At 45.3% G+C, this 13,554-nt stretch overlaps 1 protein-coding gene across 2 annotated transcripts in view; it reads right to left on the bottom strand.

The window, feature by feature from the left end:
- The window catches only part of GPATCH1 (G-patch domain containing 1), a 44,140-nt gene that overhangs the window by 10,305 nt on the left and 20,281 nt on the right, over positions 1 to 13,554 (bottom strand). For both annotated transcript variants that reach the window (XM_032841832.1, XM_032841833.1), the window contains exons 10-15: positions 11,632 to 11,836; positions 9,350 to 9,646; positions 7,759 to 7,937; positions 6,949 to 7,076; positions 6,059 to 6,195; positions 5,367 to 5,533 (exon numbers count right to left, since the gene is read on the bottom strand). In XM_032841832.1, coding sequence (XP_032697723.1) covers positions 5,367 to 5,533; positions 6,059 to 6,195; positions 6,949 to 7,076; positions 7,759 to 7,937; positions 9,350 to 9,646; positions 11,632 to 11,836 — 1,113 coding nt within the window. The remainder of the gene's footprint in view (positions 1 to 5,366; positions 5,534 to 6,058; positions 6,196 to 6,948; positions 7,077 to 7,758; positions 7,938 to 9,349; positions 9,647 to 11,631; positions 11,837 to 13,554) is intronic.

Genomic DNA, 13,554 nt, shown 5'->3' with positions numbered 1-13,554 from the left:
GAGCCCAGGCCAGACAAGGTTGACACAAGGACACACTCATAGTGCAAATGTGTGCCGGGGCAGAGGGTCTGGACTCTCCCACCTGGTTCTCTTCACTCTCAGCGGGGTCACTCCCCGTACCTTGTCACCTCCAGTTTCTGGAGCAGAGTTACAAATACCTGCAGGAGGAAAACTGGTACCAGACAGTGATGTTTGGAGTCTTAGAGTAAACTCTCTTCCCAGAAAAAAAACTAAAGAAGAAAAGTATACCATTCCCTCCTAGAAATAACCAGGGCACCTTGGAGAAAGGACTGATTCCAGAGCTGGAATTGAGAAACAACACAAAGATGAGCCCAGACATCACTGTGCCCAGACAGCAAAGACAAACTCACGGAGTAAGAGGGGCATCCCGAAAACACACAGAAGCCAACCTAAAGGAGCTCCAGTCGGCCAAACTAGGACCATCCAAGCACTGAAATGAGTAAGGAGAGTACTGAGTTAGCCCTTAAATAAAACAGGAAACCATGGGTCCACAGTTTGATAAGGAACAGGATATGTATATATTTCAATGCTCCTTGATGGTCATTAAAATAACTTAGGAAAAATTAGGAATGAATGAATGAATAAAAGCACTTCCTAAGTACAGAGGGGGGAAATTAATTAACTCTACCATGGAGAAGACTGGCAGACACCACCTTACTCAAGTGACCAAAGCAAGCACCAGCAATGGGACAAGTTGATGCCACACACCACCTGACGGGAGGCAGTGCGAGCCCAGCCTTGGCCCCTCTGAGGTAGTCCCCCGCTAAAGGGCAGAACCTGAATCTAATCCCTAGGAAACATCAGAGAGGCCCAAACTGAGGACACTCTACAGAATACGGGCCTGTCATCTTTTAAGCCTCAAGACCCTGCAAGACTGAGGAACTGTACCAGGCAGAACGAGACTAAAGGAGTGTGACACTAAATGCTACAAGGGACCCCGAGCTGCATTTTCTGCCATAAAGGACATTATTAGGACAAGTGGTGGAACATGAATGGGTCCGAGGATTAGACACAGCAGGAATGCATGGGCACCGATTCCAGACCCTGATGGACGAGGTACTGTGGTTCTATAGGGAACGCCCTGCCTTGAAGGAAACACAGCAGAGCCCGGCACCTGGTTGGCAACCTACGCTCATGGTTTGGGGACGAAAGTACCTAAATTATATTTAAACTTCTGAGACTGCTTGAAAATTGTTCAAAATTATATAAGAAGTCAGGAGAGAGAGGCTGACAGGGAAACCCAAGGACTCACAGCAACAATTCCCCAGGAAAGCCAGGAATCTGCGGTCTTTCTGGCAGATATGAGAGTCACGTGTGCAGGCTGTAACTGAACGCCAACTGGCATATACCCGTGTTCACAGACAGTTCTGGCCCTTTATGCTACACTAACTCAGAAAGCGTTTTCGAAGAAAGAAATTAAATAACCCAGAGAATGGAAGCCAGATTCCTAAGGTCATCTGGCTAATAAGTGAGAAAGTAAGAACCAAGACTTTTTTCAGGCAAACTTATCTAAAGACTATCTCAACACAATTTCTGGGAAAATCTAGAAGGCTTTCTCACCCAACCACCATAGCACAGGGCCAGAATCCCTTAGTAAGGTTTTATGCCATTTAAAAAATAACAGTCAAGGGGCACCTGGGTGGCTCAGTGGGTTAAAGCCTCTGCTTTCGGCTCAAGTCATGATCCCAGGGTCCTGGGATCGAGCCCCGCATCGGGCTCTCTGCTCAGCAGGGAGCCTGCTTCCACCTCTCTCTCTCTGCCTGCCTCTCTGCCTACTTGTGATCTCTGTCAAATAAATAAATAAAATCTTTAAAAAAAAAAAAAAAAAGAAAAGAAAAAAAAATGTTCCAGATTTGGTGAAAGACAAGATTCAGAAGTTCAGCAAACCCCAAACAAAAGAATCTCAAAGAAATCCATGCTCAGACGCATCATAATCAAACAGTAGAAAACCAAAGATGAATTGAAAATCTTGAGATCAGCCAGAGAAAAAGTCACGTCATCCTAAGGAGAGGAAAGACCAGCTGAACAACCAGATTTGTTATCAACAATCAGAAAGGCCAGAGGGAAGTGGCACAACATTCTTAAAAGGGCTAAAAGGAAAGACCTGTAGACCCAGAATCCTATATCCAGCAAAACACCCTTCAGGAATGAATACAAAACACAGACATTCTCAGATGAAGAAAAAATTAAAAGGATTAGTTACTGAAACTGCTCTAAAATCTAATCAGGGCGCCTGGGTGGTTCAGTGGGTTGAGCCTCTGCCTTCGGCTCGGGTCAAGATCTCGGGGTCCTGGGATCGAGCCCCGAGTCAGGCTCTCTGCTCAGCTCTCTGCTTCCTCCTCACTCTCTCTGCCTGCCTCTCTGCCTACTTGTGATCTCTGTCAAGTGATCTTTAAAAAAAATTAAATTTAATTTAAAAAAATAAAAGCTAAATACATGGGAGTTCCTCAGAGGAAATGGTAGGAGAGAAAGCTGGCTCTTCAGGAAGGAAGAGCAACAGCCATACTTTTAAATATCCAAGTAACACTGATTATCAGGGGCGCCTGGGTGGCTCAGTCATTAAGCAGCTGTCTTTGGCTCAGCAAGGTCCTGGGATCTAGCCCCATATCGGGCTTTGCTCAGCAGGAAGCCTGCTTCTCCCCCTCCCACTCCCCCTGCTTGTGTTCCCGCTCTCCCTTTCTCTCTCTCCCTCTGTCAAATAAATAAAATCTTAAAAAATAAATAAATAAAAAGGATTATCAGCTTATCAGTTCTTTAAACATGTATAACAACTGAAAGCAAAAACTAAAAAACTCTCCTAAGGTTTTCAGTGTGTTTGCATGTAATACATAAGGCAACATCATAAAAAGCTAGGAGAGTAAAGGGACCTAGACGTAAAGATTCCACACTCCTCTTAGGATGGTACAATATCAACTCTAAGTAAACTGTGAAAAAGTAGGCATGTATATTGTAGAACAATCGTTAAAAAATAGATCTAGGGGCGCCTGGGTGGCTCAGTGGGTTAAGCCTCTGCCTTCAGCTCAGGTCATGATCTCAGGGTCCTGGGATCGAGCCCGGCATTGGGCTCTCTGCTCAGCTCTCTGCCTGCCTCTCTGCCTACTTGTGATCTTTGTCAAATAAATAAATAAAATTTTTTAAAAATCTAAAAATGTAATAAATGAGTTAAAACAGTAGACTAATAATTATTCAAGTAATATAAAAGAAGGTAAGAAAGGAGAAAGAGAGCAACAAAAAAGAGTGGGAACAGACAGGAAACAAAACTGTAGACCCAAATCCAAATATATCAACAAATTACATTAAATGCTAATGGCTAAACCACACAAAGTAAAACATACAGATTATCTAAATGTATTATTTAAAAAGGACACACGGACAATGACATACTCTTTACCAAAAACCCACTTTAAACACAATGAAATAAATAGGCTAAAAGTAAAAAGATGAAAAAATACAAACTGCAAATTGCCAAAAATAAAGAGTAAGGTTACATAATGATAAAAGATTTAATTCAGCAAAAAGATAAAATAATACTAAATGTGTATGCACCTAACGGGAGAGTTTGAAATACACAAAGCAAGAACTTTGGTATAAAGTTTGGCAGTTTCTTTCTTTCTTTTTTCTTTTTTCTTTCTTTTTTTTTTTGGCAGTTTCTTATAAAGTGAAATCTACATGTGTACATTACCCAGCAATCCCACTATTGGGTATTTAACCTAGAGAAATGAAACTTATAGTCACACAAAACTCTGCACACGAATGCCGAAAGCAGCTTTACTTACGAGAGCCAAAAGCTGGAAACAACCCTACGTCCTTAAAGGATGAATGCCCAAAAAACCATGGCTCACCCACACAACAGAGTAGCAATAAAAAGGAACGAACTATTGATATTACACTACTGATGAATCTCAAAGATATTGATATTGAGTGGAAGAACCCAGTCTCAAAAGGTTATATATGTATATTGTCTGATTCCATTTAAATAATATTTTGGAAAGAACAATAGTAGAGAGGGCCCCTGGGTGGCTCAGTGGGTTAAAGCCTCTGCCTTCAGCTCAGGTCATGATCTCAGGGTCCTGGGATCGAGGCCCACATCGGGCTCTCTGCTCAGCAGGGAGCCTGCTTCCCCCTCTCTCTCTGCCTGCCTCTCTGCCTACTTGTGATCTCTGTCTGTCAAATAAATAAAATCTTAAAAAAAAAAAAAAAAAGAACAATACTAGAGAGACAGAGAAGAGATCGGTGATTGGTAGGCTTTTGCAGAGAGGGGAGGGTATGACAGGAGGGAGTTTTTTGGGGTGATAGTACCACTTTGCTTCCTGATTGTGGTGATGGTTCCACAGGTTTTTTAAGATTATTTATTTGAGGGGCACCTGGGTGGCTCAGGGGGTTAAGCCTCTGCCTTCGGCTCAGGTCCTGATCTCAGGGTCCTGGGATTGAGCCCCACATCAGGCTCTCTGCTTAGTGGGAAGCCTGCTTCCCCCTCTCTCTCTGCCTACCTCTCTACCTACTTGTGACCTCTCTGTCAAATAAATAAATAAAATCTTAAAAAAAAAAAAAAGATTACTTATTTGACAAAGAGAGAACACACAAGCAGTGAAACGGCAAGCAGAGAGAGGGAAAAGCAGGCTCCCCACTGAGCAGGTAGTCCAATGTGGCCTTGATCTCAGCCCCCAGGATCATGACCTGAGCCAAAGCCAGACGCTTGGCCGAATGAGCTACCTAGGCGCCCCTCTACAAATCCATATGTTTATAAAATCTCATTGAACTATACTTTTTAATGCATGTTCATTTAAAAAATAAAATAATAATTTTAAATGAGGCTATTAGAAATGAAACTTTTTGTTAAATTCAACTTGTAACTATTAAAGCAGTAATAAAAAAAAAAAAAGCCCAATGGATATTTCCTTTATATTCTCCACAAAAGAAAACATATTGAATTTTATTTCAGTGGTTGATGCTGAGTGAAAGCCATTCTTGGCAGAGAAGTTTATAATCTTTCCTCATGATCAAAGATATGATTGAAACTACTGTAATGTAACGCAGGTGCTGGCGATTACAGCCTATGGGTCAAATCCAACCCACTGTAAGCTTTGTAAATAAAGTTTTATTGGAACATAGGTGAACCCAATCTTTTTCACATTTCCTATGATTTCTTTCACATTCAACAGCAGAATGGAGTGATTGTGATAGACACGATATGGTCCACAAAGCCTAAAATATTTAATATCTGGCCCTTCACAGAAAGTTTGCAGACCCCTCCTATCCAAGGATGACAAAGCACCATCACAGAGAAGGACAAATACCACAATCAGCCTGGAAAGAGAACCTGGGAACCCCCCCAACCCCGATACCTTATCTGAGAGTGATTCCGTCACACGCTCTTCCTCTTTGATTACTAATGGACTGGACTCTTGTTTAGGCGGACCAACTTTTGATCTAGCCAAACTTAAAAATTCACTAATGGAATCTTCTTTTTTTTCTTGTTTAGATGTATCCCATCTGGATGGTTTTCTTGATTCTGAAAGGTAGGACACAGATGTAATATCAGAATTAGCAAGCAAAGGGTGCCTGGGTGGCTCAGTTGGTTAAAGCCTCTGCCTATGGCTCAGGTCATGATGCCAGGGTCCTGGGATCGAGTCCCGCATCAGGCTCTCTGCTCGGCAGGGAGCCTGCTTCCTCCTCTCTCTGTCTGCCTGCCTCTCTGCCTACTTGTGATCTCTGTCAGGTGAATAGATGAAATCTTAAAAAAAAAAAAAAAAAGAATTAGCAAGCAAAAGAAAAGCTCTCCATGATGGCTCTTTAATTCATTCCAGAACATCAGCAAACCTGTAGGTGTTGGGAAGGTGGCAGATGCTGAGGCACTGCCCCGACCTCAAACAGCAGACATCTGAACTCCTACAACCTGAGCTAATGTATTCACATGAACAAGTCTCTTGAGAGAGAGCTTGCACTATGTGTACCCTTAAGACTTTACTTCTGTTTTCGCGATGGGATAGGAGTTGAGAACATGGTCAGCACATGGACCCAAGGAAGCCCCACTCACTCTCGGGACCTTGGTGTTTTGGTACTTTTTCACTCGATGCTTGAGTTGTTGGTGAGGATGCTGTCTCTGGGAGCGTCAGAAAGTTGAAAACTGAGTATTTGTCACGTTTTACTCTTGGTAAGCCAACCAAAGTTGAACTGTGGGTTGAAAAGAAAACATACATACATAAATTTAATAACAACTCATGTTATGAAATAACATCTCACATTTTCCACCACTAGCTCATCTACCTGCTAAGAGGTCCCTGAAGGTTATTTTGCTTCTCAAAGCAGTATAAGAATTTGGTTGACTGACTTTAGGGCCAATGAGGTTTTCCCTAGTAAGAACCCTAGGTTTTTTTCTAGTAAGATCTAGAATTTAACTTTGAAAATATATTTCCAGAGTGCCTGGGTGGCTCAGTCAGTTAGGCATCTCACTCTTGATCTCAGCTCAGTTCTTGATCTTAGGGTTGTGAGTTCAAGCCCCGTACTTAAAGAAAAAAAAAAAAAAAAAAGCTGCGCTGCTAAAAATATACCTAAATGTTCTGACAAAACCTCTGATCAGTTTTATACACTTTTTGGTAGTGTTTATAATCAAATAAGTATCAAACTTTTATAAAGAATTAGCACAAGTAACCTTTTAAATGTAAACCTATGTGCATCATTAAAAAGGCAGCAAATGAGACATACCTGAGTTTTGTGTCTTCAATATAGAATAAAGTTTGCTTCCTTGATGTTTACTTAATTTTTTAGTAACAAACCAACGGTAGTTAAATCTACAAAATTTGCAACTCTAAGCATTTACAAGTAAATTCTTCTAGAAAAGGGGAATTTACGTGAGTTGGTGAAAGGGAAAGAGAGCTTTAGTATGGGAGAGTGAATACTGATGTAAGGGCAGATTTCCTCACTTACTCTGGATAAGGGTCAGGGACGTTAAACCTCTTACACAGAAGCTTGTCAGGGTGCCACTCAAATGTGTCTCGGGTAAGCTTCCCGAACATCTTCATTTTCACAGCCGACTGCTTGTCGTTGACATCATTCTGAGAAAAGACATTTATTCTCTTTCATCAAGTGGTCACGCCATTAACCTGACTGCTCTTCCACTGAAAGTTTTCAAGCAATCTTTCAAAATTACAAAACAGCTCTTATGCTACAACGTTTTTTTGCTAAACTATATTGAAAGCTAAAAGCAGAAAATCAGTTCTTATTCTATAATGCTGTGTATATTGTCATCATTCCACTGAGGGACCTGAAATACTTGTTTTAATTTTAAAATTCAAGGGTGCCTGGGTGGCTCAGTTAGTTAAGCCTCTGCCTTCAGCTCAGGTCATGATCCCTAGGTCCTGGGATCGAGCCCCGAATCGGGCTCCCTGCTTCTCCCTCTCCCACTCTCCCTGCTTGTGTTCCCCCTCTCACTGTATCTCTGTCAAATAAATAAATAAAATCTTGGGGCGCCTGGGTGGCTCAGTGGGTTAAGCCGCTGCCTTCGGCTCAGGTCATGATCTCAGGGTCCTGGAATCGAGCCCCGCATCGGGCTCTCTGCTCAGCAGGGAGCCTGCTTCCTCCTCTCTCTCTCTGCCTGCCTCTCTGCCTGCTTGTGATCTCTCTCTGTCAAATAAATAAATAAAATCTTTAAAATAAATAAATAAATAAATAAATAAAATCTTAAAAAATAATAAAATGCAATAAAATTCATCAGGTAGGGACGTGATGGCGACAGACCTCTTGGTCTCGAGGGACTTCCACCTGATCTGAATCCTCCTCCTCCTTGGCATGCGTGAACCTGGAGGATAAGGTCGAATGGGAAGACACGTAGAGTAGAGCCGCCCGAGCAAACTCATCCCGCTCACGGCCTCGCTCCCACTCTGTCATGCTGGGGTCCAGACAACGTTCCAGGGCATCTATGGAACAAGAAACAAGAAATTGCTTCACTCTTAAGAAGAACATAGGGCTCAAAGGAGAATATCCAGTGGGTCCCACTGTATCCCTATAGATTTTACCAAAAGGGACACCAATCCTTACCCTGGTTTCGGAGAGCATGGTAGGGAGTACTCGTCAGGTAATAGTGCTCTCCCCTTCAGCATGATTCTTTTTTTTTTTTTTTAAGATTTATTTATTTATTTATTTGACAGATCACAAGCAGGCAGAGAGGCAGGCAGAGAGAGAGAGAGAGAAGCAGGCTCCCTGCTGAGCAGAGAGCCCGATGCGGGGCTTGATCCCAGGACCCTGAGACCATGACCTGAGCTGAAAGCAGAGGCTTTAACCCACTGAGCCACCCAGGTGCCCCGATTCAGCATGATTCTTTTGTTGAATTCTATCTACCTCACAGAACAGAGAAAAACATCTGGGGCCTAATGCTTGTTCAATCTTCGAAGCCAGGGACTTGGTATCACTCCCAGACAGTGAAAAGTTCATCCCAAGTATCTTCCTAGGTTTTGGCAGAAAAACACTCCTTTTTCTAACTTTTTTTTTTTTTTAATTTAACAATTAACATCAGTGGGTGGGTTCTTAGCAGGCAGTAAAGACATAACAGACCGCCATCTGCTTTTGAAAACTGATGTCTCAGGGACACCTGGGTGGCTCAGTTAAGTGTCTGCCTTTGGCTCAGGTCATGATGTCAGGATCCTGGGATCTAGCCCCATGGTGGGCTTCCTGCTCAGCAGGGAGTCTGTTCCTCTCTCTCTCTCTCTCTCCCTCTGCCCCTCCCCACCACTTGTTTTCTCTCTCTCAAATAAAATCTTTAACAAAAAAAAGAAAGGAAGGAAGAAAACCGATACCTCACATTTGCTGATGACTCTTCCAACCACTACTGTGAATGACAGCAATCCCTCTCCTCACTCTGCCCAAATTTACCCTGTAGACTGGAGAGTGATTTTTTCCCCCCTCGTAAGGGTTCAACAACCAGCTACCTTTTTAAATCAAATTTTAGACCATGATTTAGGGCTGGCTAATTAGGATTTTAAGATAAAGTGGGAGATGACCTTGTTCTCTTGGTGTGAAATGCAACACTTAGAGAAGGCAAGCATTTGCAAACAGTACACGGTCTGTGCTTCAGCATTAGCCATGGCCAAGGCGTGTTCTGTACTTAAGACAGCTATCTTTGGGACCTGAGATATGGAGAAACACAAGCTACTTGTTCTTACTTTCTAAGGTCAAAAGCGAGGGACGACAATCTTTGCACTGTTTGCAGCTGGACAAAGCCAAACACTGGCAGAGTGGGGGACGCTGCAACTTCAAATCCAGGACTCGGGCAGGAAGAGCAAGAGTGCTTGCTCCCCGGCCAAGAGGTGGGGAACCCAGACCTAGCACCCACCTTTCTGACCCCGTTTCATATTTACTAAAAACTCTTCATATCGTTTTTGCTTTTCTGGATCTTTTGCGAAAGGTTTGAAGTTGCTGGCTCTCGTGGAGGCTGTCCCACCACTCAGGGCCATCTGCCACGAGCAGTGTCCGACGTCTGGAGAGGAGGACTGGGGTCTGCTGCGTGAGGCATTCTGGGCCAGACTCCTGGCCTTGAGTTGAGCTGCTTTCAGGTCAGTTGCCTGCTTCATTTCTTTGATTCTCTCTTTGTCTTTTTGGGACAGAAACTCCAACACTGAAGTAGTCGAACCTAACAAAAATAGTAACAGGAAGAGAAGTGAAGTATCCTAAGACAGGTATATTGACATGTCATGGTACAGACGTGTTCAATATCACAAAGGTATGTCGCTGGCATATTTTACACTGAGTTTCTCATCTGTATTCCTATCATCCCTGTGAACTACACAGTGATGAAGTAACAAGACTCATGTTTCACTGCAAACAAAAGTGCAGGCCAATTTGTTTATGGATGTTTACGGAGTGAGTGAGTGGTCCTAGAATGAAGGAGCTGACATCCCGGGCTCCAGATGCCAGCCCGAGCAGCCACCACCTGACAGTCCCACCTGGCACAAGCCCCGGTTCACAGCCAGCCGTCCCTGCAGTGTTCACTCCTGTCACAGCGCCCCCAGAGCACTGGCCTGGGCCGCGAGGACACCACGGACAGGGCCCCGCTGTCACTAGCTGGCGGCGTGGGCCTCAGAGAAGCCCAAAGTCAACCCCGGAGGATGGCTACGAGAGGAGGACCATAAAGGAAACAGGGTGACACCACCAAAGGAACTTAGAGACGAGGGCTGGGACTGGGGTGTGAGGAATCACTAGCACATGTGGGGGCAGGGAAAGCCTGGAAATTCCCTCCAAAGAGATCATAGCTGTGGTGAGTTAAGTAAAAGAAAGAGCTGAAGTTTGAGGGAAGAGCAGAGGCAGAAGAGACAGTGAACGTCAAGGCCCCAGTGGCTGGCACGTCATGGTAGGTGGGGTCAGACGGCAGAAAGCAGGGTCACGAGACTGCACCTCAGGGGGTTATGGGAGAGGGGGACAAGACATGGCCTGAAAAGGAGGCGGGGCTGGATCACACAGCCTTGGGCAGGGGCGGGAGGGGGGTCGGTGTCTGGATTTGTCTTCAGTGTGAGAAGGACTAGGATGTTTTAAGAGGGGCAGTGATAACGATTCAGTCCATCCCGCTGCCAGTCAGGGAAACAGACTGCAGAGAGGAAGGTGGGGAAGTAAGGGGACCAATAATGAGGCCCCACAATGGTCCAGGTGAGGGAGGATGGGCGCTCGCTCCTGGATGGAAGCAGCGGAAATGCAGACACGGTGGGGTCCCCCGCATGTTCGGGGCAGCGCTGAGAGGACTTGCTGGTGGACATGGGGTGGGGGCAGGAATTAGGATTCCGACATTCTGGTCTAAGCAGTGGGTCACTAACAATGGGAAGATCGGGGGAAGAACAAGTCTGGAATAGGAAGTGGGGAACCACAACTTCTGCTCTGGTCTATTATATTTGAGATACCGATCAGGCTCCCAATTGCCAAGTCCAAGTTCACCTCTCAGGTGGGTCTTTCTGTGCCGACCGGCAAGAGATTCTCCATACTTGTCCGCACTTTCAGACTCACTTGCTCCTTTTTTAGGCATTCAGGAAAGAGCCATAGTACCCTTTCTCCTGAGGAAAAAAATCGCATGTTCCCAGGCTCTGTAGGGACAGGGGAGGCACCCATATCCTGGTCGGTACCACATTCCTGGCAAATATTCCCAGTCTGACAACTGCTGAGCTTAAGACCAGGGTTGAGATCTCAAAAGCACACCGAAACTTATGTTAGAAGACAACAAGTCTCAAGAAATATGGGATACGGGGGCACTGGGGTGGCTCAGTCGGTTAAGCATCTGCCCTCAGCTCAGGTCATGATCTCAGGGTCCTGGGATTGAGCCCTGTGTCTGGCTTCCTGCTTAGCGGGGAGTCTGCTTCTCCCTCTCTCTCTGCCTGCCACTCCCCCTGCTTACGCTTGCGAGCACGCACATGTGCTCTTTCTCAAATAAATAAATTCTTTTAAAAAGTAAGGGATACGTACACTGCTATCTGTGCCATTCACAATACACAATCTCGTTCTCTCCGTGTGGGAATACTAAACCACCTAAAACCACCTAAAAGGTTGGTCATTGAGAAAACAACTGTCCATTTTGATTTTGGTAACTCCAGTCCCTATAAATGTAACGCTCTTCACCTTCTTCGTGGCACCTACCTTGAACAGGTGTTTCTCCCAGCAACTCCCCTCTCTTGGAGGCATTCAGTTGGTGCCTACTGCAGGTCCCCGGGTCAGGCACTGGCTTTCCGGCTGACTCGGATGATACCTGGAGTAAGTGGGAGCTCTCTGAGGTTGCAGGTACCACAGGTCTGAAGTAATGTACTGGTCGATAGTCTCTTGGCAATTCAGGTGGTGGGTAAGTCTTAAAAAAAAAAAAAAAAACACACAAGAAACAAACCTCAGAAAAGACAGGCTGTGAGATGACTGTGTTTGACTTAACCAAGAAAACCCGTAACCTGTGAGTGTTGTTAAGCCTGCCCTCGCCGGCCCAGCCTCCAGCAGGGAGGCCACACTGGGCACAGCCCCTCCAGGTGTCCAGCCAACATCCATTCTGGATGTGGACGGCCACTGGGAAATGCATCTTTGTAATGGCCACACATTTCTAATGCTACCCCTGCCCACTTCTACAGAGAGATGCCAATATGCTCCTTCTGTGTGATAAGAAAGATGACAAGAGTTAACACAACGTACTGGCTCACACACAGAACTGGCCAACTGCAAATCAGAACGTAATTAAGAAAAGTATGATTCAAGACTTAGGGGAAAAAAATAATAACTTTAAATAAGTTGCTTTTCAATTCAGATTTTTTTTTCTAATTATGTTTCAGTTCCAAATTAGAGCTTGGGGACTTATTTTTTGATCTGAGGTAGTTTTAATTCAAAAGCTGGAATTGAAATGTATTTGAGGAATTCGGGCACTGATGAGGACAGAACAGATACATTACAAGAAAAGTATCGGGCACTTTTATGAGACTGACGCGCTGCCTACTGCGCTAAGAAGGCACTTATCGGGCACTTTTAAATCACTGTGCTGAACGGTCTTCCCTGCTCTGAGTCTAACAAACGTATTTACAGACAGTCTTACACAAGCCATTTTCTAGAGTTTCCAGCTACCGGAAACCCTAACCTCTGTAACCAGGGCCGCACCAAACGCTCTCTGGCTGCGGTTCTGGGGCCCGGCTGCACACAGGGCTCCCCTGAGGGTTTAACGACACTGACGCCGCGTCCCACCTCAAGAGCTGGTGCCCAGGGGGGTCCCCAGGTGGCTGAAAGACGCAGCCGGGGTAAGCACCTGGCACCGTGACAGCCCACGGAAGAGGGCTGGCATCTCTGCCAGGAGATCTCATTTCTTTATCATCTCAGCTTGGCCACCTTCTCAGAATGCGTGGACTCCCATAGCAGCCAGCAAACCCTCCGTTGCGGCCATGACACAAAAATCCAGAGGGGCTGGGCAGCAAGTGTGCAGCCCGGCTCTTCTTAATGCCCTCCGGGGGGATTCAAAGCATTCCCCCCAGCTCTGCCCAGTCTCTGCTGTTTGGCCTCTGGATGCAGAGGCTGGGCTTCTGGACACGGTGTAGAAAACTGGCCTGTCTGTGAAAGGCTAGGTGAACAGAGCCCTTCTCTGAGTCGCTCCCGCCCAAAGCACTACTCCGGCAAGCAGTGCTTCAGGAACCGCCCATGGCTATCACCCCGGTCATGAACCTGGGCCTCACTAGAGTCAATTCGTGCTTCGGGCGCCCTCCCTGGGGGAAGGCTGCACTTGGGGGCCAGGAGTTGGTCCTACTGAGCCCTGGGTCAAGCAAGTACTTCTCAGCCTTTTTCCTGCTCTCCTTTTAGACACTTAAAAAAAAAAAAATTCTCCTTTAATGTTACTTGACATTTCTGGCAAGAACAGCGGCTTACGACGGGCCCGACGCTGTTCTGATTATGTTCTGCTTGTTGTTACAACACACCATCACAGCTAAACAAATCAAAGCTGCTGTAACCCAGAAGGTGGTTCCTGAGGCTGAGCTGCCCCTGGTCTCCCCTGTTCTGAAGAACCACAGGCCAAGTCACAGGGGTACTAAACAAATGTTTGCT

Source organism: Lontra canadensis, unplaced genomic scaffold (genome assembly GCF_010015895.1).
Source record: "Lontra canadensis isolate GAN:19392208 unplaced genomic scaffold, GSC_riverotter_1.0 scaffold125, whole genome shotgun sequence".
NCBI classification, from domain to species: Eukaryota; Metazoa; Chordata; class Mammalia; order Carnivora; family Mustelidae; genus Lontra; species Lontra canadensis.
This window is presented reverse-complemented; position numbering and strand designations above follow the sequence as displayed.